The sequence below is a fragment of the Aulonocara stuartgranti genome, assembly GCF_965226115.1.
Source record: "Aulonocara stuartgranti genome assembly, chromosome: 5".
In the NCBI taxonomy this organism is placed as follows: domain Eukaryota; kingdom Metazoa; phylum Chordata; class Actinopteri; order Cichliformes; family Cichlidae; genus Aulonocara; species Aulonocara stuartgranti.
In genome coordinates, this window is record NC_138943.1 from 29,294,457 (window position 1) to 29,321,334 (window position 26,878).

At 42.6% G+C, this 26,878-nt stretch overlaps 1 protein-coding gene across 2 annotated transcripts in view; it reads right to left on the reverse strand.

Moving 5' to 3' along the window:
- Nucleotides 1–26,878, reverse strand: part of eogt (EGF domain-specific O-linked N-acetylglucosamine (GlcNAc) transferase) — a 43,759-nt gene that overhangs the window by 4,893 nt on the left and 11,988 nt on the right. For both annotated transcript variants that reach the window (XM_082533861.1, XM_082533862.1), the window contains exons 7-11: nucleotides 5,728–5,834; nucleotides 4,789–4,892; nucleotides 4,181–4,273; nucleotides 2,765–2,836; nucleotides 1,882–1,968 (exon numbers count right to left, since the gene is read on the reverse strand). In XM_082533861.1, the coding sequence (XP_082389987.1) occupies nucleotides 1,882–1,968; nucleotides 2,765–2,836; nucleotides 4,181–4,273; nucleotides 4,789–4,892; nucleotides 5,728–5,834 (463 nt within the window). The remainder of the gene's footprint in view (nucleotides 1–1,881; nucleotides 1,969–2,764; nucleotides 2,837–4,180; nucleotides 4,274–4,788; nucleotides 4,893–5,727; nucleotides 5,835–26,878) is intronic.

Below are 26,878 nucleotides of genomic sequence, written 5' to 3' on the forward strand. Positions count from 1 at the left end.
CACCCTGAGTTGGATAATTGATTAATGGAGGGAATTGCATTTCAGTCATCGAAAGCCTTTACAGAAAGGAGGAACTGAATCACTAGGAAAGGAAAGAAAGAATAATGTATTTTCTTTTATAGGCTATATGTTCATTTTCTATAATATAATGTCATATTTTAAGAATATGACATTATATTATGTACTATATGACCCGCATGAAAAAAACATGGTGAGAACACGTTGAGATAAAGTAAAACATGCACTTTGTAGTCCATCTTTTTGAAACTCTAGTTTCAAAATGGCACAGATCTCCCATCACGCTCTTAGGGAGTTGGTAAGTGCAGTTGGGATTCTTTAAGCAACATGCTTCTATTTTCCTAAGACCTTGTAAAATCTTCTTCAAACCTTTCCTTGATTTCATTACATTTTCCACCAAAGTGAGGAAAAAGCAGTTAGAAAAAGAGAGCGATATGAGAGAGACCCTCTTGTCTTACAGGGCTATAATCATACAATATGAAAAGCCTTGAGCTAACCGCTGTAGAAAAGAAGCGGAATTAGGAAAAGGAAATTTTTTAGGGTATTCAACTGCGACCTGGGAAAAAACTTGACATTCCCTATCAGAAATTGAATCCAGACTATGGCAGCAAGAGCACCAAATCTTAACCACTAGACCATTAACGAGACTCTGGCTGCAGAAGATTCAAGACACTTCTACCGGTGGGCTATTTGCTTCCACATATTCATGTTAACTGTAAAAAAAACAAGAAAAAAAATAAAATCTACAGGTTCTTAAAGTGCATTGGCCATTTGTAGGCTCTATGACGAACTTTCCAGACCCTTGTCCACAGGTTGTAGCTGTAAGCAAGTAAGTAAATAAAATAAGTAAAGTTTATTTATTAAGTGCTTTTCACAAACAAACAGTCACAAAATACTGTACACAAAAAGAGTAAAAGAAATAAGAACATTAAGTGCCATGAAAGCTAAGACAAAGTAAGACACAATAAAATAAGCAATGTCACTGGGGGAAAATGTTAAAATGTATGTGCAAAATGTTTTGTTCCTATTTGTGCTTTTGTTAGTCTTTAAGCTTAGCAATTCTAACAGAAGACAAAAGTCCCATCCACCTCTCTAGAGAAGTCAAAGACAAAGACTAAATAAACAGACACCAGCCTGAACCTGTGGCAATAAATCCCTCAAAAGGAGACCATCCTTCACTCATAATGTTTTACCTGCTCTTACTGTTAAACTCGTAGCCTGAAGAGGCATTACCCATTGCATCAGACCTGCTGTTTCTGAAAATGGCTTTACAGAAAAATAAACATTTTAATATAGACATTATAAGATGAGATAAACGTGCATTAGCAAAGAAAAAAATTTAAAATACATCCAACTTATGCTTAGTCTTTATTTACTGAATGTATTAGTCAATGTCCCACTGATTACAGTTTAGCCTTTTCCATGAATCAAACCCATGATATCAATGAGCAAATCAAATTTTACCTGAGACCACCAAAGCAGCTCAGTAAGTACTTTTATCTTACATAGTCCCACAATTTTATTGTGAATACATAGGGTAAGAGGCACTACTGCTCTCCCTAAAGTCTGCTCAAGAAACAATATCTTAATTGTTATGCAAACAGTGAGTCCACAGAAGTGGTCGCAAACGAGCTTTTAACTGAAAACTTTTTAACCAAAATAATTGTTCAAAGGCTTGATTCAGTAGCAGTATGATCTATGCACAAGAAAGAAACTTCTGAATGCTTTCACAGGTTCTCTATAGTGGTGAAGTGCAGCCATAATGTTATTTATGAGAAATTATTTGGTGTTATGTATATTATATGGTATAACTCGGACACAGGAAAAGTAATTGCTGTGTTTCCCTAGAGATTTTGTTCCTACCTTTGGCTTGTCTTGTGTGATGTTGAGTCGATGCAGGATGTGCTGGGAAAATGCCCGAAACATCCCTTCACTGTAGCAGTCTGAGATCTGTCATTAACACAGTACATAAAGAGTCAATTTCAATAACATTTATAATTTATATATTACATACATTTATATAACTATTTTTTAACTGTTTAATATCAAATATTGTACTAGAATATGTATGCAGTCATACATAAATACTACTCTGAAATTTGAAATGAAGTAAAAACTAATTGAATCTAGCAATACCATCACATTACTGCACTGGACGGTGATAAAAAGAAATAATAAAAGAAATATATACTGTATATTACACACATAGGGAAACTGACAGCTGTATAGATATTTGCTTATCTCCCTGGAGTGAGTATCATATGAGATGAGGCATTTCTCAGGTTTTAGAATATCACATACACACCGTTGTACTGCAGCTGTAAATGTGAGCACATGAATATAAACATGATGTGCAGCAGGGGCAATCAAAAGCAGCTTGAGGCTGACCTATCAATATTTCACACCTCAAGGCTGGAACCACAGGACGACACATATTTACGTGGGATCCTCTTTGTAGTAATCTCCTTGGAATTATCATTTAAATAACATAAGCACTTGCTGAGCCTTTGAATATATTACAAAAATATTTGACCTAAACTGCATGTTTACGACTACACCAGATATCTTGAATTTAGGAAAGACCTTTAAATACATGCAATGTGAGATAAAAATAGATAGAGACGCAAACAAAGCAGGTTTGAAGATGTAAGACACTGCAGTTTTCATATAGCAAATACATATATGAATCTCAGTAGTTACACTAATTTTCACACATACACACACACACATGCGGGGGGTAACTTACAAGAGGAGTGTTGTAAAAAAGACCATATCTCATTCTTGGGAGAAGGGAGAAGAAGGCATCTTTGAAGCAAACCTATACACAAATGGGAAGAGATCAAACTTTAACTATCTGATATGACGCAGAAATTATTGTCAAGTTGTAATAATGACATCTACATGCATGCATGTATTGGGAGTCTATAACAACACTTGTACTACCATATCAGAAAAGCCAAACAATCCCCTGATGGTTTCAACTCTTTCAAAAACCGCACATTGTTTGTGACACTGGAATGATATTAGATCCTGACCAGTAAAGGATTTTTAGGATTCAGAATCAGAATCAGAATCAGAAAGGGTTTTATTGCCAAATGTTGAGCAGGTTTACAACATTAGGAAATTGCTGCGGTGCTTCAGTGCAAACATACTGTCATAAATTGCGCTTAAATAGACATGAAAAAATAAAAGTAAGAATAAGAAGGATTGATAAGGATTGATACCCTTACCAATATTTGGGGATTTAAAAATAAGATATTACAATATCGAGGATGTTTTCTTTACCTTTCACACATGTTAAACATAAACAGGTTTTCCTAACATGTGTTATTCCTAGTTTTTTATTTACCTTACCCCTCATCAAACCACTGGCATTTCAAATATGTGTGTTGCCAACAAAGATCTTACAGAGTGCCCTCTTGTGGAAAACTATGCCATATAAACACTCAGAACATAGTTGAAGAGTATTTCCGCCATTTCTTCTTTACTTTTCACATTTTTCATTTTCAGCCATTATAAATGCAAATAGTAGTATCGTCCTAAACATGTGGAAGCTGACTTTAAAACAATGATCAACTCTAATTTTTTTCTACTCTCTAGGAAGCACTTTCTTGTGCCATTCTTAAGCAACTTGGCTTGATTTCATTAGTTTAATAAATTAATTCTTTATGAGAATTGTGAGATCAGACTTTGATCTCTGACTAATCGTTCAAAACATTCATGAGAGCATCCTTCGCACTACCAAAAGAAAAAAAGAAGAAAAAAAACACCAAACAAAAAGAGCACACACATTCAGAGCAAGTCAGGAGTCAAACCCAAGAACATCTGAGCTCATTGTGCCACTGACCCCCTCTGAAACTGAGCAAATGTAAGGTGAGGTGACAATTTGTTATTTGAACAAATTTCAGGGCTGAATTTGTTCATAATTTTCTGATTCTGGTCTCTGCCCAGTCAATTAGTGTATCGCCATGTTAAGCAATTAGTAAGACTATGTAAATATAGTGCAGTTCAAACACCAAAGAAAAGGTAGAACATCTATATTTTGGCCTCAGCAACAGAGAATAATGTCAAAATTATTTTCCAGGACAGCTGTGTAGGTACAGGGCATCTTCTCCTGAACCTCTAAAAATACCTGGTTTGCCAGAGTTGTGATTATACCTACTCTTTTTGAGTCAAAAGTCTTCAGATGGATGATGTCATACTCTGAGAAGGCCCTCCACGTTTCACTGAACAGATCTCCATAACCATAAAAACTCTGGGAGAAACATATAAAATGGGCAACAAATGTTGATTCAATCTCTGTCACAGCAGAAATAAAAAAAACAAAGCAATAAAATCCAAATTAACTACATTATGCCTCAAGCACCACCAGAGGCAGTTCTTCTGAAGTTTTGCTTTTGTACAAAAAATCTATTACCACACTATTATGCGGCAGCTTGCAGCACTGTGCAATTTGTGATGAAAGGTCACTGCTTTCCCTCTTCCTGCCAGTTTTCTCTAACTCTGAAAGAGGCGTTTATAAATTCATGGGGAAATAGACAACGGGAAACTCCAGCCCTGTGTCTTCTTCTGACAGACAAGTGTGGCATAAACATTTTAGGCATTAAGTGCAGCAAAACAAAGATTTGGAAGGTTATTAATTTATTTATTAGTTATTGTATTTACTTCATTATCCATTATTATTTCCCTTAAATGGAAATAATTAATTAACAAACCCATTGTAGATTAAAACCACCACTGAAACAGCAGTGGCAAGCATCAGGTACCCACCGTGTCCCACATGACAATGTTGATATCTGAGCTGAAGGAGTTATTGATGTGCTGGGAGATGTATAGGTTGATGAAGTCACAGAAATGGTGGTACATGTTCACCCCTGTTACACAAACAAATAAAATACATATATATATAAATAATAATTATTATTATATTATACTGTTACACTTTCAGACAGTTTTTTAATTCTCAGATCTCTATAATGTCATAGAAATGGGATATCACTAATATTGTCATCTCAGCTGTGGCCCTGTACAACACCAAAGCTTGTGTTTCGAAGGCACACTCAGAGAGTTGGCCTAAAGAGAGCAAAAATCATGATCAAAGTAAATAACCGGTCGGTTAGTATAAGACAAATAAAGATTATTCTGAGTTGTGACTCATGCAAAGCTGCTCTAGTAGAATTAAAGAATCAAATATGGATATGAGAATAGCTCACAGAGCTTTTACATTTTCACCTTCCTTTTAATCTTTTCATCTTGGCGATGGCCTATACCTGTTGCTTCTCTACGATGTCTTTGCTATGTAACAACTCCTATTCCATGTTTTCACTACCCTGAACCCCTCATACAATAGTGTTATTGTTGGTAAAGTTCCATCTCACCTTGACTTGGTTTCCTATTCAAGCTGGTAGACACAAACACAGTGTGCTTGACTGCTCAATGCAAAGTCACATTTAAGGCAGACTGCGAACTATCTATTTTGATTTCTTTAATTTTAATTTTAATTTTAATTTTTCTCTGATTTTAGACAAAAAATATCACTAGTATTCATTTGTGTGGATAAAAGCAGAAAAAATGCTGTCAATACATTGCTGCAACATTTAAATGAGGTTTTAAATGCGTCAGTTTCAAGTATAGTAAGAGTAAAAGATTCAAGCTTTCTGTTAAGGTTTCAGGGCTTTAATTTGAGTCCAGTAAATCTTTATTACTCACCAGCATCGAGTTTCATGAAAACTGTAGGTTTTTCAACTATTAGGTCACAGTAACCATCCTCTATGGGATGAAAATCCAGATTTGTGTATGTCTGCAGCTCAGCATACCTACAAAAACATCAAACAACTATTGTAAATAAAACAGAAAAATTATAAAATTATAAAAATTATATATGTAACTGGAAAGGCAGGACATGATGAAAAAAACATATGAACACACCAATAAAAACAAACACACAAATTAAGACATCAAAACAAATTATTCTTTTAGAAGATTTAGTGATGCAGAATAATCTATATCAGAAAACAAAAACATAATTTTCTAAGCTGTTGTCACAAGTGTTTACTGTTAACTGCAACGACAAAATCATGTTATGCAATAAGCTTAGCTCACTTGAAGAAGCTTCACATAACACTTCATGGGCATTTATGAAGATTAATAATCAAGTGAAATGAAAAATTCATTGAGAATTATAACTATAAAACTGTAAATTTTCGCTAGGTGGAAACATACATTAACTATCTATTTCTTTCAAGGATTATGTAACTGTAAATATGTAATAGCAGTTGACACATGTAGTTAGGACTTTTACGGACCTGGAACAATATTTGGTTATTATTTATATAATTATCCTACCATTGGCGCGATGAGTAAACAAACTAATCTTAAAGGGCAAGAAAACCAAAAGGTCAGGTGAGGTCAAAGTTTGTTCTCTGACCAAATTTGTACAATATTTAAGAGCGTATCCATTCCAACACGAAAAACAGCACGAGGTGCGAGCCAGCCAGGAGTCGAACCTAGAATCTTCTGATCCGTAGGCAAATGTATTATCCATTGCGTCACTGCTGCTGGTTGAACATCTATCCAGACATGTTGCCTCCATTTGGCAAGGACTGCCTGCTGCTATGTGAGTATAAGCAGGTGGCATGTAAGATGGCAGACTACAGGAACCGCTTGAGATTTAGCCTCAGATCTAAACAGGCTGGGATTACTCCTAAAAGTCTGCAAATGACATCATCTGTTTAAGGCCTCCAAGCTACTAAAATCTTCCCAAAGCCACAGAATCAGATGCTAAACGAACTGGTGAGAAACATTGATTTACCTACCATGTTTTAAAACCAAAAGAGGAGCTGGGCCCAAAAAGACTTGCAACTCTTCTAGATGACAAAAAGCTTCAAAGGTGATTGAATTCACTGAGAAGTGAATTCAGTCATACTTTTCATGCTGTCTAACACTGCATAAATAGCCTAAGACCAGGGAGTAGAGGCAGGCTCATCTACTTACTGTGCACAAGACACATTGGCATGCGACAGAGCGGGTCCTCCAAGGCCAGTTAAAGAGACAAACACCAAGGATGTGGACAAGTGAGCAAAGATTTTGTCTGGAAGCTACAGCAAGTCTCTGTTGTTTGCCTAAGTTGTATAAACAGGAGGTAATTTAAAGACCCATTGTCTGCACGATCAACTGTGCTACATACAATATCGAAAGGCTTTTGGCTTCGGTCCTCAAGCCGTCGGTAGGCAGCTGGAAACGCCATCCTCAGAACGCTATGGATTTCATGAAGAAGGTCAGCCATATCGTTATGTAGGCAGAGGACACTACGGTCACTTACAATGGTAGAACTCTCTTCCGTTGTCTTACAGCTACCGAAGAAGTGGTGCTAGTTCACAAGAGCTTACAGGCTGACCCCACCCTCACCAACAGGACCACCCTCAACACCAACAAAGTGTGAGTGTGTGGGTGCACCATGAATTCCCCAGTTTAACCCATTGTGGCTAACTCTTATAAGCAGGAAGTGGGAAACAAAGACTGCTAAGTCATCCTGTCCTCGAACACCACTGGTTCAAATATGTGGATGACGCCTGGGTGAAAGTCAAATTTCGGGATGTAAAACCAATCACAGATGACATTAAGGTGGTGCAAAAACACATCAGGTTCACCAGGAAGGATATGAAAAATGACACGCTAGCTTTCTTAGACTGGGAAATTGCCATCAGTAATAGGGGACATTTGAAAGTCATTGCGTAGTGTAAGCCAACGCATACAGTACTTACAGTACTTAAGGTTTGACTCTCATCATCCACAACCTAGCACGACCTAGATGTCATCAGGACGCTATAAGACAGAGGGAACACCATGAGATTGGCTGCTGTGAGTAAATGTGATCATTCTAGCTGGATATTTGTTAAACCTTGGAAGGTACCCAAAGAACGCTACGGGGGAACTGAGCGAGACGAAGGACAAGCTCTGGCTGAAGGAAAACCTTTGGTGATCCCTTATGGTTTTAGGAGTATCAGAGGAGCTCAGATGCACTGTCTGAAAACGCTGTGCCTCGGTGGTTTTCACCCTCCGAAACTGACAGCATTGCTCCCAATATGCACAAAAGCAAGCAGACACTTCGAGCCAGCCAGGAGTCGAACCTAGAATCTTCTGATCCGTAGTCAGATGCGTTATCCATTGCGCCACTGGCCCCCCGCCAAGAAAATCAAAAGGTCAGGTGAGGTCAAAGTTTGTTCTCTGACCAAATTTGTACAATATTTAAGAGCGTATCCATTCCAACACGAAAAAAAAGCACGCACTGCGAACCAGCCAGGAGTCGAACCTAGAATCTTCTGATCCGTAGTCAGACGCGTTATCCATTGCGCCACTGGCCCACCTACAACGATCCCTGAAAGGGCAGGTGAGGTCAGGTCACACTTCGATCGCCTGCAGAATTCAAAGATAATCCTTCAAAATATTCCAGAAAGCAAAATCTCTTGATGCAGGCTCAAAACATCCAGGTAAGAAAAATCCCACAATGTTGATTCTGTTTATACTGTTTCCAGGTGAGCACAATCAACCTTGTCGGATTTCCTTACGCGGTTGGTTGAACATCCATCCAGACATTTTGCCTCCCTTTGGCAAGGACTGCCTGAAGCTGCTACGTGAGTATAAGCAGGTGGCATGTAAGATGGCAGACTACAGGAACCGCTTGAGATTTAGCCTCAGACCTAAACAGGCTGGGATTACTCCTAAAAGTCTGCAAATGACATCATCTGTTTAAAACACCTGCAAAGCCAGGCTTCTACCTTTCTACCTATAAAACCCGAGAGCAGCCAAATGGCTGGTAGGCTTTTAGCTAAGCTTTAGCTTCAGCCAAGTGGAAGCTAAATTGGCTAGTCATTCATATGTATATTAGGTCGTTACCTGGGAATTCTGGAGGGAGGGGAGTGGGGGTGTGTGATTGAGGGCGTGGGGGAGCTGCTAAAAGCTGTGCACTTCCTTTTGTGTTTCATCTTGATGCATTCTCAATCATCCAGGGAAATAATTCTCCAAAAGTCACCAACTTGGAGTGTTTCAGTTTGCCATCTTAGGGAGAAATCAACACACATGGGTGTATGTCCTTTGTTGCGGAGATTTATTGATAAAAACAGTACAAAAAACCAACCATTTGTACACATATTTACGGGCTTTGTGCCTTCAGAACTGCCTTAATTTTCAGCAAGATGATGGAAAGATTCCTTAGACTTTGACATGATAGCATTACACAGTTGCAGTAGATTTGTCAGCGAATATCCATGATGCACATTTCCCATCTAAGGTGCTCTACTGGATTGAGATCTGGTGACTGTGGAGTCCATTTGAGTACTGTGAACAAGGAATGGGAATGGATAAGAATTTAGTAATTATGATTCTATTATTGATATCACTTACTGATTCGATTCCTCATTGATTCACTTTGACAATGACCACCATTGCTAAGCTGCATACGAAAGACATTACATTGATACAATGTTGTTGCATGTTTGTTGTGATCAGTGTTCGGATCTCTACTCAGAAAAAGTAATTATTACACACATTACACTGAATGCTTTCCCTAAAAGTAATGCAGTATGTTAATTACACCAAGAAAAATTAATTCCTCCACTTTACCATCGCGGTGTTGTGCAATAAAAATAAAAGTTATGTCCATATCCACACCATATACTGCAATGCCATTTCCCTCCTCTGGCACACAACCTGAAATCGGATGGATAAACAAGCAGACTAGCAAATTCAAAAAATTGGATGCTGGGTACCGGTTTTCTACAAGAACCAGTTCACGATTTTTCTATGGTGCCAGTTAATATTACTTTTTATTTTTCGCATGTATCTTTTGACAGTCTAGTCTGGCCATGCATCTTGCGGGGGGTTACCAGGGTTCCATCTCTAAATGACTGCTGGTCAGCAAACCTGGGAAACCCACAGATAATTGGAACTATGGCACGAAACCGCTTCCAAGACATCATGCAACACCTACGCTTTGATGACAAGTCCACCCGCAGTGATCGAGCAAAGTTCGCTGCAATTTCCAGTGTGTGGGGATCATTTGTCACCAACTGCATCACGTGCTACAACCCTGGTCTACATATCACCGTTGATGAACAGCTTTTCCCATCAAAGACTCGGTGCTGTTTCCTGCAGTATATTGCAAGTAAACCTGACAAGTTTGGGACACAAACACACAAATGCAAGAACAATCATGCCACTGTGCGATGTGTTCACTGCAACAGATACACATGTGGTAAATGCAGACTACAGATACCATGGCAGTGCCAGGATTGTGAGTGATTGCTGAAAATGTTGAAATGTACTCACTCACTTTTTATTATTATTTGTAAATATGTGTACAAATGGTTGGTTTTTTGTACTGTTTTTATCAATAAATCTCAGCAACAAAGGACATACACCCATGTGTGTTGATTTCTCCCTAAGATGGCAAACTGAAACACTCCAAGTTGGTGACTTTTGGAGATTTATTTCCCTGGATGATTGAGAATGCATCAAGATGAAACACAAAAGGAAGTGCACAGCTTTTAGCAGCTCCCCCACGCCCTCAATCACACACCCCCACTCCCCTCCCTCCAGAATTCCAAGGTAACAACCTAATATACATATGAATGACTAGCCAATTTAGCTTCCACTTGGCTGAAGCTAAAGCTTAGCTAAAAGCCTACCAGCCATTTGGCAACTCTCCGGGTTTTATAGGTAGAAAAGCCAAATGGCTGGTCTCTGGGAGTTTAAGTTCCCAAAGCCACAGAATCAGATGCTAAACGAACTGGTGAGAAACATTGATTTACCTACCATGTTTTAAAACCAAAAGAGGAGCTGGGCCCAAAAAGACTTGCAACTCTTCTAGATGACAAAAAGCTTCAAAGGTGATTGAATTCACTGAGAAGTGAATTCAGTCATACTTTTCATGCTGTCTAACACTGCATAAATAGCCTAAGACCAGGGAGTAGAGGCAGGCTCATCTACTTACTGTGCACAAGACACATTGGCATGCGACAGAGCGGGTCCTCCAAGGCCAGTTAAAGAGACAAACACCAAGGATGTGGACAAGTGAGCAAAGATTTTGTCTGGAAGCTACAGCAAGTCTCTGTTGTTTGCCTAAGTTGTATAAACAGGAGGTAATTTAAAGACCCATTGTCTGCACGATCAACTGTGCTACATACAATATCGAAAGGCTTTTGGCTTCGGTCCTCAAGCCGTCGGTAGGCAGCTGGAAACGCCATCCTCAGAACGCTATGGATTTCATGAAGAAGGTCAGCCATATCGTTATGTAGGCAGAGGACACTACGGTCACTTACAATGGTAGAACTCTCTTCCGTTGTCTTACAGCTACCGAAGAAGTGGTGCTAGTTCATAAGAGCTTACAGGATGACCCCACCCTCACCAACAGGACCACCCTCAACACCAACAAAGTGTGAGTGTGTGGGTGCACCATGAATTCCCCAGTTTAACCCATTGTGGCTAACTCTTATAAGCAGGAAGTGGGAAACAAAGACTGCTAAGTCATCCTGTCCTCGAACACCACTGGTTCAGATATGTGGATGACGCCTGGGTGAAAGTCAAATTTCGGGATGTAAAACCAATCACAGATGACATTAAGGTGGTGCAAAAACACATCAGGTTCACCAGGAAGGATATGAAAAATGACACGCTAGCTTTCTTAGACTGGGAAATTGCCATCAGTAATAGGGGACATTTGAAAGTCATTGCATAGTGTAAGCCAACGCATACAGTACTTAAGGTTTGACTCTCATCATCCACAACCTAGCACGACCTAGATGTCATCAGGACGCTATAAGACAGAGGGAACACCATGAGATTGGCTGCTGTGAGCAAATGTGATCATTCTAGCTGGATATTTGTTAAACCTTGGAAGGTACCCAAAGAACGCTATGGGGGAACTGAGCGAGACGAAGGACAAGCTCTGGCTGAAGGAAAACCTTTGGTGATCCCTTATGGTTTTAGGAATATCAGAGGAGCTCAGATGCACTGTCTGAAAACGCTGTGCCTCGGTGGTTTTCACCCTCCGAAACTGACAGCATTGCTCCCAATATGCACAAAAGCAAGCAGACACTTCGAGCCAGCCAGGAGTCGAACCTAGAATCTTCTGATCCGTAGTCAGACGCGTTATCCATTGCGCCACTGGCCCACCTACAATGATCCCTGAAAGGGCAGGTGAGGTCAGGTCACACTTCGATCGCCTGCAGAATTCAAAGATAATCCTTCAAAATATTCCAGAAAGCAAAATCTCTTAATGCAGGCTCAAAACATCCAGGTAAGAAAAATCCCACAATGTTGATTCTGTTTATACTGTTTCTAGTTTCCCGGTGAGCACAATCAACTTTGTCGGATTTCCTTACGCGGTTGGTTGAACATCCATCCAGACATTTTGCCTCCCTTTGGCAAGGACTGCCTGAAGCTGCTACGTGAGTATAAGCAGGTGGCATGTAAGATGGCAGACTACAGGAACCGCTTGAGATTTAGCCTCAGACCTAAACAGGCTGGGATTACTCCTAAAAGTCTGCAAATGACATCATCTGTTTAAGGCCTCCAAGCTACTAAAATCTTCCCAAAGCCACAGAATCAGATGCTAAACGAACTGGTGAGAAACATTGATTTACCTACCATGTTTTAAAACCAAAAGAGGAGCTGGGCCCAAAAAGACTTGCAACTCTTCTAGATGACAAAAAGCTTCAAAGGTGATTGAATTCACTGAGAAGTGAATTCAGTCATACTTTTCATGCTGTCTAACACTGCATAAATAGCCTAAGACCAGGGAGTAGAGGCAGGCTCATCTACTTACTGTGCACAAGACACATTGGCATGCGACAGAGCGGGTCCTCCAAGGCCAGTTAAAGAGACAAACACCAAGGATGTGGACAAGTGAGCAAAGATTTTGTCTGGAAGCTACAGCAAGTCTCTGTTGTTTGCCTAAGTTGTATAAACAGGAGGTAATTTAAAGACCCATTGTCTGCACGATCAACTGTGCTACATACAATATCGAAAGGCTTTTGGCTTCGGTCCTCAAGCCGTCGGTAGGCAGCTGGAAACGCCTGCTGTGAGTAAATGTGATCATTCTAGCTGGATATTTGTTAAACCTTGGAAGGTACCCAAAGAACGCTATGGGGGAACTGAGCGAGACGAAGGACAAGCTCTGGCTGAAGGAAAACCTTTGGTGATCCCTTATGGTTTTAGGAATATCAGAGGAGCTCAGATGCACTGTCTGAAAACGCTGTGCCTCGGTGGTTTTCACCCTCCGAAACTGACAGCATTGCTCCAAAATATGCACAAAAGCAAGCAGACCCTTCGAGCCAGCCAGGAGTCGAACCTAGAATCTTCTGATCCGTAGTCAGACGCGTTATCCATTGCGCCACTTGCCCACCTACAACGATCCCTGAAAGGGCAGGTGAGGTCAGGTGAGGTCAAAGTTTGTTCTCTGACCAAATTTGTACAATATTTAAGAGCGTATCCATTCCAACACGAAAAAAAAGCACACGTTGCGAGCCAGCCAGGAGTCGAACCTAGAATCTTCTGATCCATAGTCAGACGCGTTATCCATTGCGCCACTGGCCCCCCTACAATGATCCCTGAAAGGGCAGGTGAGGTCAGGTCACACTTCGATCGCCTGCAGAATTCAAAGATAATCCTTCAAAATATTCCAGAAAGCAAAATCTCTTGATGCAGGCTCAAAACATCCAGGTAAGAAAAATCCCACAATGTTGATTCTGTTTATACTGTTTCTAGTTTCCAGGTGAGCACAATCAACTTTGTCGGATTTCCTTACGCGGTTGGTTGAACATCCATCCAGACATTTTGCCTCCCTTTGGCAAGGACTGCCTGAAGCTGCTACGTGAGTATAAGCAGGTGGCATGTAAGATGGCAGACTACAGGAACCGCTTGAGATTTAGCCTCAGACCTAAACAGGCTGGGATTACTCCTAAAAGTCTGCAAATGACATCATCTGTTTAAGGCCTCCAAGCTACTAAAATCTTCCCAAAGCCACAGAATCAGATGCTAAACGAACTGGTGAGAAGCATTGATTTACCTACCATGTTTTAAAACCAAAAGAGGAGCTGGGCCCAAAAAGACTTGCAACTCTTCTAGATGACAAAAAGCTTCAAAGGTGATTGAATTCACTGAGAAGTGAATTCAGTCATACTTTTCATGCTGTCTAACACTGCATAAATAGCCTAAGACCAGGGAGTAGAGGCAGGCTCATCTACTTACTGTGCACAAGACACATTGGCATGCGACAGAGCGGGTCCTCCAAGGCCAGTTAAAGAGACAAACACCAAGGATGTGGACAAGTGAGCAAAGATTTTGTCTGGAAGCTACAGCAAGTCTCTGTTGTTTGCCTAAGTTGTATAAACAGGAGGTAATTTAAAGACCCATTGTCTGCACAATCAACTGTGCTACATACAATATCGAAAGGCTTTTGGCTTCGGTCCTCAAGCCGTCGGTAGGCAGCTGGAAACGCCATCCTCAGAACGCTATGGATTTCATGAAGAAGGTCAGCCATATCGTTATGTAGGCAGAGGACACTACGGTCACTTACAATGGTAGAACTCTCTTCCGTTGTCTTACAGCTACCGAAGAAGTGGTGCTAGTTCACAAGAGCTTACAGGCTGACCCCACCCTCACCAACAGGACCACCCTCAACACCAACAAAGTGTGAGTGTGTGGGTGCACCATGAATTCCCCAGTTTAACCCATTGTGGCTAACTCTTATAAGCAGGAAGTGGGAAACAAAGACTGCTAAGTCATCCTGTCCTCGAACACCACTGGTTCAAATATGTGGATGACGCCTGGGTGAAAGTCAAATTTCGGGATGTAAAACCAATCACAGATGACATTAAGGTGGTGCAAAAACACATCAGGTTCACCAGGAAGGATATGAAAAATGACACGCTAGCTTTCTTAGACTGGGAAATTGCCATCAGTAATAGGGGACATTTGAAAGTCATTGCGTAGTGTAAGCCAACGCATACAGTACTTACAGTACTTAAGGTTTGACTCTCATCATCCACAACCTAGCACGACCTAGATGTCATCAGGACGCTATAAGACAGAGGGAACACCATGAGATTGGCTGCTGTGAGTAAATGTGATCATTCTAGCTGGATATTTGTTAAACCTTGGAAGGTACCCAAAGAACGCTACGGGGGAACTGAGCGAGACGAAGGACAAGCTCTGGCTGAAGGAAAACCTTTGGTGATCCCTTATGGTTTTAGGAGTATCAGAGGAGCTCAGATGCACTGTCTGAAACCGCTGTGCCTCGGTGGTTTTCACCCTCCGAAACTGACAGCATTGCTCCCAATATGCACAAAAGCAAGCAGACCCTTCGAGCCAGCCAGGAGTCGAACCTAGAATCTTCTGATCCGTAGTCAGATGCGTTATCCATTGCGCCACTGGCCCCCAGCCAAGAAAATCAAAAGGTCAGGTGAGGTCAAAGTTTGTTCTCTGACCAAATTTGTACAATATTTAAGAGCGTATCCATTCCAACACGAAAAAATGCACGCACTGCATTTTTGCTGTAGCTTCCAGACAAAATCTTTGCTCACTTTTCCACATCCTTGGTGTTTGTCTCTTTAACTGGCCTTGGAGGACCCGCTCTGTCGCATGCCAAGCTACTAAAATCTTCCCAAAGCCACAGAATCAGATGCTAAACGAACTGGTGAGAAACATTGATTTACCTACCATGTTTTAAAACCAAAAGAGGAGCTGGGCCCAAAAAGACTTGCAACTCTTCTAGATGACAAAAAGCTTCAAAGGTGATTGAATTCACTGAGAAGTGAATTCAGTCATACTTTTCATGCTGTCTAACACTGCATAAATAGCCTAAGACCAGGGAGTAGAGGCAGGCTCATCTACTTACTGTGCACAAGACACATTGGCATGCGACAGAGCGGGTCCTCCAAGGCCAGTTAAAGAGACAAACACCAAGGATGTGGACAAGTGAGCAAAGATTTTGTCTGGAAGCTACAGCAAGTCTCTGTTGTTTGCCTAAGTTGTATAAACAGGAGGTAATTTAAAGACCCATTGTCTGCACGATCAACTGTGCTACATACAATATCGAAAGGCTTTTGGCTTCGGTCCTCAAGCCGTCGGTAGGCAGCTGGAAACGCCATCCTCAGAACGCTATGGATTTCATGAAGAAGGTCAGCCATATCGTTATGTAGGCAGAGGACACTACGGTCACTTACAATGGTAGAACTCTCTTCCGTTGTCTTACAGCTACCGAAGAAGTGGTGCTAGTTCATAAGAGCTTACAGGATGACCCCACCCTCACCAACAGGATCACCCTCAACACCAACAAAGTGTGAGTGTGTGGGTGCACCATGAATTCCCCAGTTTAACCCATTGTGGCTAACTCTTATAAGCAGGAAGTGGGAAACAAAGACTGCTAAGTCATCCTGTCCTCGAACACCACTGGTTCAGATATGTGGATGACGCCTGGGTGAAAGTCAAATTTCGGGATGTAAAACCAATCACAGATGACATTAAGGTGGTGCAAAAACACATCAGGTTCACCAGGAAGGATATGAAAAATGACACGCTAGCTTTCTTAGACTGGGAAATTGCCATCAGTAATAGGGGACATTTGAAAGTCATTGCATAGTGTAAGCCAACGCATACAGTACTTAAGGTTTGACTCTCATCATCCACAACCTAGCACGACCTAGATGTCATCAGGACGCTATAAGACAAAGGGAACACCATGAGATTGGCTGCTGTGAGTAAATGTGATCATTCTAGCTGGATATTTGTTAAACCTTGGAAGGTACCCAAAGAACGCTACGGGGGAACTGAGCGAGACGAAGGACAAGCTCTGGCTGAAGGAAAACCTTTGGTGATCCCTTATGGTTTTAGGAGTATCAGAGGAGCTCAGATGCACTGTCTGAAAACGCTGTGCCTCGGTGGTTTTCACCCTCCGAAACTGACAGCATTGCTCCCAATATGCACAAAAGCAAGCAGACCCTTCGAGCCAGCCAGGAGTCGAACCTAGAATCTTCTGATCCGTAGTCAGATGCGTTATCCATTGCGCCACTGGCCCCCAGCCAAGAAAATCAAAAGGTCAGGTGAGGTCAAAGTTTGTTCTCTGACCAAATTTGTACAATATTTAAGAGCGTATCCATTCCAACACGAAAAAATGCACGCACTGCATTTTTGCTGTAGCTTCCAGACAAAATCTTTGCTCACTTTTCCACATCCTTGGTGTTTGTCTCTTTAACTGGCCTTGGAGGACCCGCTCTGTCGCATGCCAAGCTACTAAAATCTTCCCAAAGCCACAGAATCAGATGCTAAACGAACTGGTGAGAAACATTGATTTACCTACCATGTTTTAAAACCAAAAGAGGAGCTGGGCCCAAAAAGACTTGCAACTCTTCTAGATGACAAAAAGCTTCAAAGGTGATTGAATTCACTGAGAAGTGAATTCAGTCATACTTTTCATGCTGTCTAACACTGCATAAATAGCCTAAGACCAGGGAGTAGAGGCAGGCTCATCTACTTACTGTGCACAAGACACATTGGCATGCGACAGAGCGGGTCCTCCAAGGCCAGTTAAAGAGACAAACACCAAGGATGTGGACAAGTGAGCAAAGATTTTGTCTGGAAGCTACAGCAAGTCTCTGTTGTTTGCCTAAGTTGTATAAACAGGAGGTAATTTAAAGACCCATTGTCTGCACGATCAACTGTGCTACATACAATATCGAAAGGCTTTTGGCTTCGGTCCTCAAGCCGTCGGTAGGCAGCTGGAAACGCCATCCTCAGAACGCTATGGATTTCATGAAGAAGGTCAGCCATATCGTTATGTAGGCAGAGGACACTACGGTCACTTACAATGGTAGAACTCTCTTCCGTTGTCTTACAGCTACCGAAGAAGTGGTGCTAGTTCATAAGAGCTTACAGGATGACCCCACCCTCACCAACAGGATCACCCTCAACACCAACAAAGTGTGAGTGTGTGGGTGCACCATGAATTCCCCAGTTTAACCCATTGTGGCTAACTCTTATAAGCAGGAAGTGGGAAACAAAGACTGCTAAGTCATCCTGTCCTCGAACACCACTGGTTCAGATATGTGGATGACGCCTGGGTGAAAGTCAAATTTCGGGATGTAAAACCAATCACAGATGACATTAAGGTGGTGCAAAAACACATCAGGTTCACCAGGAAGGATATGAAAAATGACACGCTAGCTTTCTTAGACTGGGAAATTGCCATCAGTAATAGGGGACATTTGAAAGTCATTGCATAGTGTAAGCCAACGCATACAGTACTTAAGGTTTGACTCTCATCATCCACAACCTAGCACGACCTAGATGTCATCAGGACGCTATAAGACAGAGGGAACACCATGAGATTGGCTGCTGTGAGTAAATGTGATCATTCTAGCTGGATATTTGTTAAACCTTGGAAGGTACCCAAAGAACGCTATGGGGGAACTGAGCGAGACGAAGGACAAGCTCTGGCTGAAGGAAAACCTTTGGTGATCCCTTATGGTTTTAGGAATATCAGAGGAGCTCAGATGCACTGTCTGAAAACGCTGTGCCTCGGTGGTTTTCACCCTCCGAAACTGACAGCATTGCTCCCAATATGCACAAAAGCAAGCAGACACTTCGAGCCAGCCAGGAGTCGAACCTAGAATCTTCTGATCCGTAGTCAGATGCGTTATCCATTGCGCCACTGGCCCCCCGCCAAGAAAATCAAGAGGTCAGGTGAGGTCAAAGTTTGTTCTCTGACCAAATTTGTACAATATTTAAGAGCGTATCCATTCCAACACGAAAAAAAAGCACGCGTTGCGAGCCAGCCAGGAGTCGAACCTAGAATCTTCTGAGCCGTAGTCAGATGCGTTATCCATTGCGCCACTGGCCCCCTGCCAAGAAAATCAAGAGGTCAGGTGAGGTCAAAGTTTGTTCTCTGACCAAATTTGTACAATATTTAAGAGCGTATCCATTCCAACACGAAAAAAAAGCACGCGTTGCGAGCCAGCCAGGAGTCGAACCTAGAATCTTCTGATCCGTAGTCAGACGCGTTATCCATTGCGCCACTGGCCCACCTACAATGATCCCTGAAAGGGCAGGTGAGGTCAGGTCACACTTCGATCGCCTGCAGAATTCAAAGATAATCCTTCAAAATATTCCAGAAAGCAAAATCTCTTAATGCAGGCTCAAAACATCCAGGTAAGAAAAATCCCACAATGTTGATTCTGTTTATACTGTTTCTAGTTTCCAGGTGAGCACAATCAACTTTGTCGGATTTCCTTACGCGGTTGGTTGAACATCCATCCAGACATTTTGCCTCCCTTTGGCAAGGACTGCCTGAAGCTGCTACGTGAGTATAAGCAGGTGGCATGTAAGATGGCAGACTACAGGAACCGCTTGAGATTTAGCCTCAGACCTAAACAGGCTGGGATTACTCCTAAAAGTCTGCAAATGACATCATCTGTTTAAGGCCTCCAAGCTACTAAAATCTTCCCAAAGCCACAGAATCAGATGCTAAACGAACTGGTGAGAAACATTGATTTACCTACCATGTTTTAAAACCAAAAGAGGAGCTGGGCCCAAAAAGACTTGCAACTCTTCTAGATGACAAAAAGCTTCAAAGGTGATTGAATTCACTGAGAAGTGAATTCAGTCATACTTTTCATGCTGTCTAACACTGCATAAATAGCCTAAGACCAGGGAGTAGAGGCAGGCTCATCTACTTACTGTGCACAAGACACATTGGCATGCGACAGAGCGGGTCCTCCAAGGCCAGTTAAAGAGACAAACACCAAGGATGTGGACAAGTGAGCAAAGATTTTGTCTGGAAGCTACAGCAAGTCTCTGTTGTTTGCCTAAGTTGTATAAACAGGAGGTAATTTAAAGACCCATTGTCTGCACGATCAACTGTGCTACATACAATATCGAAAGGCTTTTGGCTTCGGTCCTCAAGCCGTCGGTAGGCAGCTGGAAACGCCATCCTCAGAACGCTATGGATTTCATGAAGAAGGTCAGCCATATCGTTATGTAGGCAGAGGACACTACGGTCACTTACAATGGTAGAACTCTCTTCCGTTGTCTTACAGCTACCGAAGAAGTGGTGCTAGTTCATAAGAGCTTACAGGATGACCCCACCCTCACCAACAGGACCACCCTCAACACCAACAAAGTGTGAGTGTGTGGGTGCACCATGAATTCCCCAGTTTAACCCATTGTGGCTAACTCTTATAAGCAGGAAGTGGGAAACAAAGACTGCTAAGTCATCCTGTCCTCGAACACCACTGGTTCAGATATGTGGATGACGCCTGGGTGAAAGTCAAATTTCGGGATGTAAAACCAATCACAGATGACATTAAGGTGGTGCAAAAACACATCAGGTTCACCAGGAAGGATATGAAAAATGACACGCTAGCTTTCTTAGACTGGGAAATTGCCATCAGTAATAGGGGACATTTGAAAGTCATTGCATAGTGTAAGCCAACGCATACAGTACTTAAGGTTTGACTCTCATCATCCACAACCTAGCACGACCTAGATGTCATCAGGACGCTATAAGACAGAGGGAACACCATGAGATTGGCTGCTGTGAGTAAATGTGATCATTCTAGCTGGATATTTGTTAAACCTAGGAAGGTACCCAAAGAACGCTACGGGGGAACTGAGCGAGACGAAGGACAAGCTCTGGCTGAAGGAAAACCTTTGGTGATCCCTTATGGTTTTAGGAGTATCAGAGGAGATGCACTGTCTGAAAACGCTGTGCCTCGGTGGTTTTCACCCTCCGAAACTGACAGCATTGCTCCAAAATATGCACAAAAGCAAGCAGACCCTTCGAGCCAGCCAGGAGTCGAACCTAGAATCTTCTGATCCGTAGTCAGACGCGTTATCCATTGCGCCACTTGCCCACCTACAACGATCCCTGAAAGGGCAGGTGAGGTCAGGTGAGGTCAAAGTTTGTTCTCTGACCAAATTTGTACAATATTTAAGAGCGTATCCATTCCAACACGAAAAAAAAGCACACGTTGCGAGCCAGCCAGGAGTCGAACCTAGAATCTTCTGATCCGTAGTCAGACGCGTTATCCATTGCGCCACTGGCCCCCCTACAATGATCCCTGAAAGGGCAGGTGAGGTCAGGTCACACTTCGATCGCCTGCAGAATTCAAAGATAATCCTTCAAAATATTCCAGAAAGCAAAATCTCTTGATGCAGGCTCAAAACATCCAGGTAAGAAAAATCCCACAATGTTGATTCTGTTTATACTGTTTCTAGTTTCCAGGTGAGCACAATCAACTTTGTCGGATTTCCTTACGCGGTTGGTTGAACATCCATCCAGACATTTTGCCTCCCTTTGGCAAGGACTGCCTGAAGCTGCTACGTGAGTATAAGCAGGTGGCATGTAAGATGGCAGACTACAGGAACCGCTTGAGATTTAGCCTCAGACCTAAACAGGCTGGGATTACTCCTAAAAGTCTGCAAATGACATCATCTGTTTAAGGCCTCCAAGCTACTAAAATCTTCCCAAAGCCACAGAATCAGATGCTAAACGAACTGGTGAGAAGCATTGATTTACCTACCATGTTTTAAAACCAAAAGAGGAGCTGGGCCCAAAAAGACTTGCAACTCTTCTAGATGACAAAAAGCTTCAAAGGTGATTGAATTCACTGAGAAGTGAATTCAGTCATACTTTTCATGCTGTCTAACACTGCATAAATAGCCTAAGACCAGGGAGTAGAGGCAGGCTCATCTACTTACTGTGCACAAGACACATTGGCATGCGACAGAGCGGGTCCTCCAAGGCCAGTTAAAGAGACAAACACCAAGGATGTGGACAAGTGAGCAAAGATTTTGTCTGGAAGCTACAGCAAGTCTCTGTTGTTTGCCTAAGTTGTATAAACAGGAGGTAATTTAAAGACCCATTGTCTGCACGATCAACTGTGCTACATACAATATCGAAAGGCTTTTGGCTTCGGTCCTCAAGCCGTCGGTAGGCAGCTGGAAACGCCATCCTCAGAACGCTATGGATTTCATGAAGAAGGTCAGCCATATCGTTATGTAGGCAGAGGACACTACGGTCACTTACAATGGTAGAACTCTCTTCCGTTGTCTTACAGCTACCGAAGAAGTGGTGCTAGTTCACAAGAGCTTACAGGCTGACCCCACCCTCACCAACAGGACCACCCTCAACACCAACAAAGTGTGAGTGTGTGGGTGCACCATGAATTCCCCAGTTTAACCCATTGTGGCTAACTCTTATAAGCAGGAAGTGGGAAACAAAGACTGCTAAGTCATCCTGTCCTCGAACACCACTGGTTCAAATATGTGGATGACGCCTGGGTGAAAGTCAAATTTCGGGATGTAAAACCAATCACAGATGACATTAAGGTGGTGCAAAAACACATCAGGTTCACCAGGAAGGATATGAAAAATGACACGCTAGCTTTCTTAGACTGGGAAATTGCCATCAGTAATAGGGGACATTTGAAAGTCATTGCGTAGTGTAAGCCAACGCATACAGTACTTACAGTACTTAAGGTTTGACTCTCATCATCCACAACCTAGCACGACCTAGATGTCATCAGGACGCTATAAGACAGAGGGAACACCATGAGATTGGCTGCTGTGAGTAAATGTGATCATTCTAGCTGGATATTTGTTAAACCTTGGAAGGTACCCAAAGAACGCTACGGGGGAACTGAGCGAGACGAAGGACAAGCTCTGGCTGAAGGAAAACCTTTGGTGATCCCTTATGGTTTTAGGAGTATCAGAGGAGCTCAGATGCACTGTCTGAAACCGCTGTGCCTCGGTGGTTTTCACCCTCCGAAACTGACAGCATTGCTCCCAATATGCACAAAAGCAAGCAGACCCTTCGAGCCAGCCAGGAGTCGAACCTAGAATCTTCTGATCCGTAGTCAGATGCGTTATCCATTGCGCCACTGGCCCCCAGCCAAGAAAATCAAAAGGTCAGGTGAGGTCAAAGTTTGTTCTCTGACCAAATTTGTACAATATTTAAGAGCGTATCCATTCCAACACGAAAAAATGCACGCACTGCATTTTTGCTGTAGCTTCCAGACAAAATCTTTGCTCACTTTTCCACATCCTTGGTGTTTGTCTCTTTAACTGGCCTTGGAGGACCCGCTCTGTCGCATGCCAAGCTACTAAAATCTTCCCAAAGCCACAGAATCAGATGCTAAACGAACTGGTGAGAAACATTGATTTACCTACCATGTTTTAAAACCAAAAGAGGAGCTGGGCCCAAAAAGACTTGCAACTCTTCTAGATGACAAAAAGCTTCAAAGGTGATTGAATTCACTGAGAAGTGAATTCAGTCATACTTTTCATGCTGTCTAACACTGCATAAATAGCCTAAGACCAGGGAGTAGAGGCAGGCTCATCTACTTACTGTGCACAAGACACATTGGCATGCGACAGAGCGGGTCCTCCAAGGCCAGTTAAAGAGACAAACACCAAGGATGTGGACAAGTGAGCAAAGATTTTGTCTGGAAGCTACAGCAAGTCTCTGTTGTTTGCCTAAGTTGTATAAACAGGAGGTAATTTAAAGACCCATTGTCTGCACGATCAACTGTGCTACATACAATATCGAAAGGCTTTTGGCTTCGGTCCTCAAGCCGTCGGTAGGCAGCTGGAAACGCCATCCTCAGAACGCTATGGATTTCATGAAGAAGGTCAGCCATATCGTTATGTAGGCAGAGGACACTACGGTCACTTACAATGGTAGAACTCTCTTCCGTTGTCTTACAGCTACCGAAGAAGTGGTGCTAGTTCATAAGAGCTTACAGGATGACCCCACCCTCACCAACAGGATCACCCTCAACACCAACAAAGTGTGAGTGTGTGGGTGCACCATGAATTCCCCAGTTTAACCCATTGTGGCTAACTCTTATAAGCAGGAAGTGGGAAACAAAGACTGCTAAGTCATCCTGTCCTCGAACACCACTGGTTCAGATATGTGGATGACGCCTGGGTGAAAGTCAAATTTCGGGATGTAAAACCAATCACAGATGACATTAAGGTGGTGCAAAAACACATCAGGTTCACCAGGAAGGATATGAAAAATGACACGCTAGCTTTCTTAGACTGGGAAATTGCCATCAGTAATAGGGGACATTTGAAAGTCATTGCATAGTGTAAGCCAACGCATACAGTACTTAAGGTTTGACTCTCATCATCCACAACCTAGCACGACCTAGATGTCATCAGGACGCTATAAGACAAAGGGAACACCATGAGATTGGCTGCTGTGAGTAAATGTGATCATTCTAGCTGGATATTTGTTAAACCTTGGAAGGTACCCAAAGAACGCTACGGGGGAACTGAGCGAGACGAAGGACAAGCTCTGGCTGAAGGAAAACCTTTGGTGATCCCTTATGGTTTTAGGAATATCAGAGGAGCTCAGATGCACTGTCTGAAAACGCTGTGCCTCGGTGGTTTTCACCCTCCGAAACTGACAGCATTGCTCCAAAATATGCACAAAAGCAAGCAGACCCTTCGAGCCAGCCAGGAGTCGAACCTAGAATCTTCTGATCCGTAGTCAGACGCGTTATCCATTGCGCCACTTGCCCACCTACAACGATCCCTGAAAGGGCAGGTGAGGTCAGGTGAGGTCAAAGTTTGTTCTCTGACCAAATTTGTACAATATTTAAGAGCGTATCCATTCCAACACGAAAAAAAAGCACACGTTGCGAGCCAGCCAGGAGTCGAACCTAGAATCTTCTGATCCGTAGTCAGACGCGTTATCCATTGCGCCACTGGCCCCCCTACAATGATCCCTGAAAGGGCAGGTGAGGTCAGGTCACACTTCGATCGCCTGCAGAATTCAAAGATAATCCTTCAAAATATTCCAGAAAGCAAAATCTCTTGATGCAGGCTCAAAACATCCAGGTAAGAAAAATCCCACAATGTTGATTCTGTTTATACTGTTTCTAGTTTCCAGGTGAGCACAATCAACTTTGTCGGATTTCCTTACGCGGTTGGTTGAACATCCATCCAGACATTTTGCCTCCCTTTGGCAAGGACTGCCTGAAGCTGCTACGTGAGTATAAGCAGGTGGCATGTAAGATGGCAGACTACAGGAACCGCTTGAGATTTAGCCTCAGACCTAAACAGGCTGGGATTACTCCTAAAAGTCTGCAAATGACATCATCTGTTTAAGGCCTCCAAGCTACTAAAATCTTCCCAAAGCCACAGAATCAGATGCTAAACGAACTGGTGAGAAGCATTGATTTACCTACCATGTTTTAAAACCAAAAGAGGAGCTGGGCCCAAAAAGACTTGCAACTCTTCTAGATGACAAAAAGCTTCAAAGGTGATTGAATTCACTGAGAAGTGAATTCAGTCATACTTTTCATGCTGTCTAACACTGCATAAATAGCCTAAGACCAGGGAGTAGAGGCAGGCTCATCTACTTACTGTGCACAAGACACATTGGCATGCGACAGAGCGGGTCCTCCAAGGCCAGTTAAAGAGACAAACACCAAGGATGTGGACAAGTGAGCAAAGATTTTGTCTGGAAGCTACAGCAAGTCTCTGTTGTTTGCCTAAGTTGTATAAACAGGAGGTAATTTAAAGACCCATTGTCTGCACAATCAACTGTGCTACATACAATATCGAAAGGCTTTTGGCTTCGGTCCTCAAGCCGTCGGTAGGCAGCTGGAAACGCCATCCTCAGAACGCTATGGATTTCATGAAGAAGGTCAGCCATATCGTTATGTAGGCAGAGGACACTACGGTCACTTACAATGGTAGAACTCTCTTCCGTTGTCTTACAGCTACCGAAGAAGTGGTGCTAGTTCACAAGAGCTTACAGGCTGACCCCACCCTCACCAACAGGACCACCCTCAACACCAACAAAGTGTGAGTGTGTGGGTGCACCATGAATTCCCCAGTTTAACCCATTGTGGCTAACTCTTATAAGCAGGAAGTGGGAAACAAAGACTGCTAAGTCATCCTGTCCTCGAACACCACTGGTTCAAATATGTGGATGACGCCTGGGTGAAAGTCAAATTTCGGGATGTAAAACCAATCACAGATGACATTAAGGTGGTGCAAAAACACATCAGGTTCACCAGGAAGGATATGAAAAATGACACGCTAGCTTTCTTAGACTGGGAAATTGCCATCAGTAATAGGGGACATTTGAAAGTCATTGCGTAGTGTAAGCCAACGCATACAGTACTTACAGTACTTAAGGTTTGACTCTCATCATCCACAACCTAGCACGACCTAGATGTCATCAGGACGCTATAAGACAGAGGGAACACCATGAGATTGGCTGCTGTGAGTAAATGTGATCATTCTAGCTGGATATTTGTTAAACCTTGGAAGGTACCCAAAGAACGCTACGGGGGAACTGAGCGAGACGAAGGACAAGCTCTGGCTGAAGGAAAACCTTTGGTGATCCCTTATGGTTTTAGGAGTATCAGAGGAGCTCAGATGCACTGTCTGAAACCGCTGTGCCTCGGTGGTTTTCACCCTCCGAAACTGACAGCATTGCTCCCAATATGCACAAAAGCAAGCAGACCCTTCGAGCCAGCCAGGAGTCGAACCTAGAATCTTCTGATCCGTAGTCAGATGCGTTATCCATTGCGCCACTGGCCCCCAGCCAAGAAAATCAAAAGGTCAGGTGAGGTCAAAGTTTGTTCTCTGACCAAATTTGTACAATATTTAAGAGCGTATCCATTCCAACACGAAAAAATGCACGCACTGCATTTTTGCTGTAGCTTCCAGACAAAATCTTTGCTCACTTTTCCACATCCTTGGTGTTTGTCTCTTTAACTGGCCTTGGAGGACCCGCTCTGTCGCATGCCAAGCTACTAAAATCTTCCCAAAGCCACAGAATCAG